The sequence below is a fragment of the Octodon degus genome, unplaced genomic scaffold, assembly GCF_000260255.1.
Source record: "Octodon degus isolate 3935 unplaced genomic scaffold, OctDeg1.0 scaffold00107, whole genome shotgun sequence".
Lineage (NCBI taxonomy): Eukaryota > Metazoa > Chordata > Mammalia > Rodentia > Octodontidae > Octodon > Octodon degus.
In genome coordinates, this window is record NW_004524683.1 from 8,994,944 (window position 1) to 9,003,940 (window position 8,997).

At 37.2% G+C, this 8,997-nt stretch overlaps 1 protein-coding gene across 1 annotated transcript in view; it reads left to right on the top strand.

Annotated features, from left to right (window-relative positions):
- The window catches only part of Zswim5 (zinc finger SWIM-type containing 5), a 210,553-nt gene that overhangs the window by 156,200 nt on the left and 45,356 nt on the right, over positions 1-8,997 (top strand). The window contains exons 2-3 of the mRNA XM_023724191.1: positions 1,268-1,624; positions 8,364-8,512. Coding sequence (XP_023579959.1) covers positions 1,321-1,624; positions 8,364-8,512 — 453 coding nt within the window. The 5' untranslated portion in view covers positions 1,268-1,320. The remainder of the gene's footprint in view (positions 1-1,267; positions 1,625-8,363; positions 8,513-8,997) is intronic.

Consider the following 8,997-nt stretch of genomic DNA (forward strand, 5'->3'; position numbering starts at 1 on the left):
AAAGGGGATATAGATGAATGTCCATTTTGTATCTGTGTATTCAAAATGGTTAGGATAGATATATAGTTACATTCTCTTAATGAATAGAGGGATTTGTTCGAATGGTGTTTGTAAATAGTATATCATGTCCGCATCTTGTACAACAATTAACCACTAGGAAGAATGTATGCAATATGTTAATTATTGAAACTGTCCTACCAATTTGGTTTGAAACTGTCTCATTGCTATTTGTTTCTCAATAAAATTATGGAAAAAAAAAAAGATAAGGTGGCTGGGTGCAAAACATCTACATTCTATCTACATTTTAAAATTATTGGTCCTGTGTGTATAGTGAGTAAAGCTATAATACTGTATAATCTTACTACACCAAGCTCTGCCTTTCATATCTTAGAAAGTTACTTGCCTTTGGACTATTCAACATGGTCACAATTTGGGAATTGTATGTTTTAGGGGAGGGGTTTGGTTTGGTGGTGGTGGTGTTTTGTTTTTTGTTTGGTTTTTTGTTTTTTGTTTTTTTTTTTTGTTTGTTTGTTTGTTTGTTTGTTTGTTTGTTTTTGCGGTACCAGGGATTGAACTCAGGACCTTGAGCTTGCCAGGCAAGAGCTTATTCTACTGAGCCATCTTCCCAGCCCTGGTGGTGATTTTTTGAGACAGGGTTTTTCTGTGCAGTAACTCACTATGTAGCCCAGGCTCTCCTTGAACTCATGGGGCTCCTTCTGCTTCAGCCTCTCAATTGCTAGGATTATAAGAATGTGCCACCATGCCCAGCTGGAATTATATGTTTTAAGGGAGAAATGTTGGCCTTTATCTTGATTCTGTCCTTCCTCATGGCATCCTTTTGGTTTCTCCTTTGTGTATAGTATTATCTTTCTCTATATTATACTGATGTTTTATATAGGCTTATCTGTGCTTTCTATCCCAATCTCAAAATTTACTATGGGAGTTCTTAACTATTTGGAATTTCCTTATTAGCCACTTTGAGACTATGACGAACCAATCCCCCCACAAAAATGTGCATATATACAAGCAAAAGTTTCATATTAATTCAGGAGAGTCTTGGACTCCAGGATAAATACTTTTGCTAGATTCTATATTCCTTCAGTGCAATGCCAGAATTTCACTGACTTTGGTGTCTGTAGCAGAGGCTACTACTTACATAGGAGATTTCAGCAAATTTTTGTGAGTTTATTAGTTAAAATACAAATGGAACTTCTAAAGTTTTTTTACTACAGAATCTCTTAATAGGGTTTCTTCTTCATTTCCTTAGGTTTCCATCTGAGTGGTACAGTAACCGAGCCAGCCACTGCTTCTGAACCAGCAATGACTTACAAAGTTGCAATCAGTTTTGATCGATGCAAAATCACTTCAGTGACATGTGGCTGTGGAAATAAGGACATATTCTACCGTGCACATGTGGTAGCACTATCACTGTACAGAATCCGTAAACCAGACCAAGTCAAATTACGTCTTCCTATCTCAGAAACTCTTTTCCAGATGAACAGGGACCAGCTACAGAAGTTTATTCAATATTTAATCACAGCACACCACACCGAAGTTCTTCCTACTGCACAGAAACTGGCAGATGAGATTCTTTGCTCCAACTCAGAAATCAACCAAGTGAATGGTAATTGTACATTATTCTTGCTAAACATAGGCTATACACTTAAGACTTTGAAGTTTTCAGCTACATGTAGCAATGTATGCCTGTAATCCTAGCACTCTGAGAAACTGAGGCAAAACGATCATAAGTTTGAGCCCAGCCTGGGCAATTTAACAGTTGAATGACATTCTATCTTAAAAGTGAAAATAAAGGTGGTATAGTAACTTAGTATGGGGGACTTAAGTTCAATTCCCCAGAACCAAAAATCAAAGTTAATTCTCATAATTTATAATACAGTTTAAAAAAAAGTTGGTTAATTTAATGTGTGTGTATGTACTTGTATATACATCTGTATGTATAAGACAAAAACTGAAAGGAAACTTAGTATGGCATTAAAAATAGTAATCTATGATTGGTAGAATACAGACGGATTTTCTTATGTCTTAGTGTAATTTATATAAAAATAATTTCTAATAATTTGTAATTTCTACAAAAATACAAGTATGTATTTTGTATGTTTTTATAATTTTAAAAAGGTTCTTATGCCTGAAAGAAAAGCTGTTTCTTTAGATTTAATAGGTCCAAGACAAATCTCATAAATTATAACCTCAATCCACACAATGCTTTGTTTTATAGTTATTTATAAAAGACATACTTTCCATTTTATTTTCATATATCACCACTTCTCCTATGCTTTTAAGGAAAAATTTAGACATTAATCTTAAAGTGTCATTTACATTTACTTTACCACTACTAAAAAGTAAGTAGTTTCATTACTTCTTTTTATGGAAAAATTAGACTTCTAACAAATGAGCTTGTATATGGACATTCTATTTTATTTTTATGTATTTAGTACAGGGTTTACAGGGTCTCACTGTATAGATCAGACTCATAGTGATTTTCCTGTTTTCAGCCTTCCAAATTAATCTAGGATTACAGGTGCACAGCACCACGCCGAGCCTCAATCACTGTCTTAGCGCACCCTACATTTGCCTAAGCAGGCGCTTTAATCCACTGAGCTATTTGACCAGCCCTTTTCTGAGGCAGGGTCTCTCACTATGTAGTTCAGGCTCTCCTTGAACTCACTTTGTCTCCCAGGTTGGCCTCAAACTCACGATGATCTTCCTATGTCAGCTTCTCAAGTGCTGAGATTATAGGCATGTGCCACCACAGTTTAATTTAATTCTTTTATTTTAAATATTTTTTTAAAAATTTGATACAGAGCCTTACTATGCAACTCAGACTCATAGTGATCTTCCTCTCTCAGCCTCTCCAGCACTGGGATTATAGGTATGCATCACCACGCCCAGTTTCAGTGGCTGGCTCAGCATGGGCCGTGGGGCAGGCATAGCGTGCAGTACCAGCGATCAAACCCAGGTCCTTGCACTTGCCAGGCAGGCCCTTAGACTGCCAAGCTATCTCTCAAGCCCTAATTTAATTTTCAATGAAATTTTTTTAAAAAGATTTGGCTGAAGTTAGTGAGGGACAGCTGAAGAAGCCTATTTGTGAACTCTAGATCTAGTTTATCTAGTTAAAGCGTTCTGTGGTTTTGTTCATTCATTCTTAAATACTGTCCCCTTTTCTACTATCTGACCTTTGCATGTTGATATTTCTTACTTTTTACTTCTTACTTTATATGATTTCTGTAGGCAATATCAGCTACTTCCCTGATTTCAAATATAATCTATATACTGCGACTTACAGATTTATTACTCCAGTTCAAAACCTCCCAAGTTTTAAACTATATCCACCTGTTTCACACCATGGAGACATTGCAGTACCAACATATCCTAAAATGAATTTATGTTCTTCTTTCCCAAACTCGCTTACCCTCCTGTGTCCACTAGTCAACAGCTAGCACCACCATCTGTCTAGTCACTGGATCATGATAAGAACCTTGTAGCCACCCTTAGGCCCTTTTTCTTTCTTATAGTACACATGCATCCCAGTGATAGGTCTCTTATCCTGTTTCATAGTTTTCTGCTTCTCTCAATACTGCTGTCACCCTGAATCAAACCACTGTAATATCTCACCTAGTTTGCTACATAGCCTTTTAACTGATCCTTTCATATCCGCTATTGCTTTCCTCTATTTAGTTCCCCTTACAGCCACCTAAAGTGATTTTTCTATAACTACAGAAGTGTCATATCACTTCTTGTTTAAAGTCCTTTAGTAGCCTCCTGTTACCATTAGGATAAAGTTCCAAATTTATGGCCCACAAAATGTTCCTTAATCTGGCCTTTTTGCCTACATTTTCCCTCCTTAAGGCAATACCTTTTTCCCTGTCTTCTCTCCCATTCTTTCCTTTTCCCCTTAATACAGTTGTACTTAACTAACAATATAATTTCTGATGCCATGTTTGTTTTCTTTGAGGTACCGGGGATTGAACCCTGGGCCTGTGCACTGAGCTATATCCAAGCCCCTTTTTATTGTAGGTCACGATCTTGCTAAATTGCCCAAAATAGACTAGAATTATGATCCTCCTGCCACTGCTTCCTAGAGTCCTGAGATTACAGGTGTGCCTCACCATACCCAGCTCTTCATGATTTTTTTTGAACAAAAAAGTACATTTCCACTGCTCTGTGACAGATTCATTTATTCCTCAAGTTTCCAATTAAATGTCACTTTTTCTCAGCCTTCTTTGACCTTTCTTTCCACAGAAAAAATTAAAATAATATACATGGGGGTGAAAGGTGGGGAAATAGCTCAGTGGTAAAGCACTTAGTACTGTATACAAAGTCCTGGGTTCAATCCCCAGCATCTTCCCCACCCAACAAGTATAAGTGATTATTTGCTTAATGTCTGTCTCCTCAGTCTGTTAGCTCCATGACAGGGACCATATCAGCTTTATTCACCACTATATTACTACTGTTTAGTACAGGTTCTGTTATATATCAGGTTCTCTGTAAATATTGATTAAATAAATAGAAATGTCTTAGTCCTTTGCAAGTCTTCTTCCAGTTCATGTTCTTCTCAGATGATTTTTTAAAATGTATTTAGTACAGGGTCTACAGGGTCTCACTATATAGATCAGACTTGTAGTGATTCTCCTGTTTTCAGCCTCCTAAATGCTGGGATTACAAGCACGCACCACCATGTCCAGTCTCAATCCCCATCTCAGTGCACCCAGGGGGTGGGACCAGCACAGCACACCAAGGGTTGAACCCCAGCCACTGCACTCTGCCTAAGCAGGCGCTTTAATCTGTTGAGTTATCTGGCATCACCCATCCTAGGTGATTTTGATTGCCTCAACAGTCACATGGGTTCCTTCTTATTTACTCTCTGGACTCCCAAATATTGATTCACTTTCTTTTTTGCAACAGCTACCCATTTTGGCAGCTCAGTTTCTAATCTATTAGATCCACTGTAGACCAGCAAACATTTCAACATTTACCTTTCTTTCTGTCCTATCAAGTAAGCAATTCCTTTTGAAGTTTTAGGTGAATTTTTGTTCTTAGTAACTCTCAAGGCTTTGTCTTATCCCAGAAAGGTTCTCTAGCTGACACTGGATATTTATAAATTGCTGCTGTGACCACCACTGCACAGCTGTCATAGTCTTTAAAAGCCTTAAGAGTGAATGTCATGCCACACTTCTAGCAAGTTGATTAAGGCCTGCTCTTCTGGGATACTGAGTCCCATTCCTGCTTTTTCATATCCTAATTCAGTCATCCAAGGGTGAAAGTTGATATTCAAACCACCTCTGTTCTCTGCTTTTGGAACACTATTGCTGTTCTTTCCTAACCCGTGTCCTTAGCTCCAAGGTAATGAAAAACCCAGTCCTTTGTTTAACTAAGTTCATCTAGATTCTATCTCTAGTGAGCTACTGAAAAACAGGATACTTACTGGTAAGCCTTTATGACCTGTATTTTGAACACAAATCTCAAATGATTATTCAGTATGTTAACATTTGAGAATCACTCTACTGGTGAGAACTTTTGTTTATCCTCATATGGGAAAAATGCATTATTCTAACTAACACTGTAGTTTATGTAATAGGGTAATACAAGAAAGTATGAGATTTGGCAGTCTTGACACACACCATCAACTGACATTCAGAGGACTGAAACCAGGTGCTGGATCACAGTAGCATGGGGCTGGAAGCAAAAGCATGTGTAGACTTGTAGGGAAAGGCACAGGCAGGAGAGAGCAGTGCACAGGTTCTGGCTTATATAATTTCTATCTGTTAAGTTACTTGCCCTTTCTAAACTTTACTTTCTTCATTTCAAACCAAAGGTAATAATACCACCATAGAGTTTTAAAGACGTTTCCTTGAAATTTACTCAACATGTGGTAGGCACTTTTCTCCATATTATAAATATATCTACAAACAAAATTATCTGCCCTCAATGAGCATACGGTCTGGTGAACATATGTGTGTGAAGTGCTTAGCCTCTCACATGTAGGATGGATTCAGAGACTGGTTTTTTTAAACAAATATATAAGGATAAGGGGGTTTGCATTGTCATTTTCAGAATACAAAAGAAGTCCAGATGGTTAATAAAAACATATTTCTTTTATTCTGTAAAAGAACTCAGTACTATGAAGTATAAATGTTAGCACAATAGTATAATGAACCAGGCAGTATGAGGTACAAAAATGAATTGCTCTTCTTAAATTTTTTTCAGTTTACTTAGGAATACATAGCAAGTGTACAATTCTAAAGTAATATAAAAGATAGCAGAAATAATAATAAAATGCACGATAGAATGTATTGCCTTTGTATGTTGAACAAATGAATATAAGAAGAACATATTTCAGGAATGGTGTATATAGTAATTTAGTGAGAGAATAAAAAAGGTCCTATCTGAGGGAGTTGGCAATACATGGCCCTCAGCAGTGGTAGCCTCACTGAATTGTTACCGTTGTCATTTCTCATTATGATCCTGACTCTAGAGTTATGATGCAAATGATTGACTTTTTATATAAATAGTATTATTACTTTCATTATTATTACTTTGTCAGGCTGAAGTGAGTATTTGGAAAGTAAAGGAGAAATCATAAAGCACAGGAAATGTGGTTGATTTCTGGGAACACTGATTCTGGTTGAAGCTTACCATCAGTATAAGGAAAATAAAGCTGAAAGTGAAAGATGGGACCAAAACTTAGAGGGCTTTAGAGTGCCAAGCTAGGGCATTGGGACTTACTTTAGTAACAACAGAGCATCATTAGATCAGGGAAATTATACAGTAACTGTGTTTAGGATAAAAATTTGAAGAAAAATAGCATAGAATAGATACCATAAATTGGAAGATCATATGTGTTAATTAGAATTTGTGGAATGAATGAATGTATTATCCTTCCTCATCTCCTGGAGAGTAAGACACGTTAAAAAGCTTAACAGAGGAATAGCAGGGTTTTTTTTCCAGTCCCAAGATTTCACTTAAGCAGTGCTCTGACATGGGCAGGCAAGGAAAAAGGTAGACTAATTGAAATAGGATATGAATGTACACCTATTACATGATTACACTTAGTTATTGACTTATGGTCTATTGTCACTTGGATGCAGGTTTCTAAATACTTGTAACCACACTCTATCTGTAAGACGGTGAGAGAAAAAGATTCCATTTTCATTCCAAAAAATATTTCTGAAATACCTGTCATATTACCAGCATCACACTACAAGTGATCCAGCTGTGGATTGAACTGTGAGCATCAAGCTAGTAGGTTACTAGAAAACAGGGATGTAGTAAATAGCAGCTGTGTTTTAAGTGGTGTTGTCAAGGTGAACCCAGATATGAAAGTTAATTTGAGTACAAATTTATAAAATTGTATCATCCTATGTACAACCCTGCCTGTACTTTAAACAGTAGTTTCATAGTAAACTTTAAATATAGAAAATTTTATGTCCTAAGAAAGTATTTTTAGCTTTAAAATAATACATGTCTGAAAAGCAAAAGCAAGAAAAGCAATGTCCTTCACTAGGGAAAAAGTGGATCACTATTTTCCTGCTGTCTTGAGGATACAGAGAAAAAACAAACTCAGTTTTTGCTAACATACTGTTAGAACACTTCTGTGACCAAATATGTGGAGATTTTTCCCCACACACTGGAAAAAAAAATTCTGTAAAAGATATAAACTGCATATCTTCTAATCCAACTCAGTTCTGACACTGGCTACCTAAGACAGCATATGATCTGACAGGTCGGGGTCTCAGTGCCCAAGACCATTCCTCCCCCACTTCCAGTTTCACTGTAAAGAAACCTCCCCATGTTCTTTGGAGTTTCTATAAATCTTGCCCTGTGGTCTTTTATGGACTGTTTTTTTATTACAGAGCCCTTATTGATTAATTTATTGGCCGATGGTGATCAACTTAATCTTCAATCTCTCTGCCTTTCTACGGGCATAAGACTGAAAGTTCCAACTTTCTGAATCTGCCTTGATGAAGAGCAGCACCTATTCAAAAGCTTTCTAGGGGCTACCATTAGTCAGCTCATTAACATAAAAAGATAAGAATTTATGCAAGTTGTATGCCAGAAAACAAGACAAAGACCAAATACATATTTCATATTATCATGTATATAATTCTTTCCAGGGTCTTTTCCCTTAGTACCATCTAAGGATACCTTAGGAAAAGATACAGTTGTGACATACCTGAACATGAAACAAGCCTTAGATTCATACATATTTAGGTTCCAAGTTGACAAAGCCCATATTAAAGCAGAATAACTTATGTGCATTTGAATATGCTCACACAGTGCCCCTGCAGACACATGTGTGACATGTGATCTCAGGGGATTCATTTCACTGTTCCCATACCTCACAGGTGCCCCTGACCCAACAGCAGGGGCAAGCATTGATGATGAGAACTGTTGGCATTTGGATGAAGAACAGGTGAAAGAACAAGTGAAGCTCTTTCTCTCCCAGGGGGGCTACTATGGCTCTGGAAAGCAACTCAACTCAATGTTTGCCAAGGTAAGATATAAAAAGGTAGGGGCTGGGGAGATGGTTCAGTAGAATAAGCGCTTCCCTGGCAAGCGCAAGGGCCTGAGTTTAATCCCCATTCTGCCAAAAAAAAAAAAAAAAAAAAAAAAAAAAAAAAGATATAAAAAGATTAATTGGTTGGTTGGTGGTTAGTTTTAAACTTTAAGAAAACTAGATTCACTAGACTTCTGGCTTCATACATTGTGCCTAACTCACTTGATCTAGTAGCACTGAATGCCTGAAATCTAGTAGGAGGCACTAAGTAAAGCAAACCTGAACAGCTGCATCTATGAGTCTCAAATACTTCACTCTGGGGGTCTTGCTCCTCGTGCTATATTCTCTGAATAAGCTAACATCTTGAGGAAGTTTAGTACAGAAATTGACTTCTGGGGCCGGGGAGATAGCTCAGTAGAATAAGTGCCTGCCTGGCAAGCGCAAGGTCTTGAGTTCAATCCCTGGTACCACACCAAAAAAAA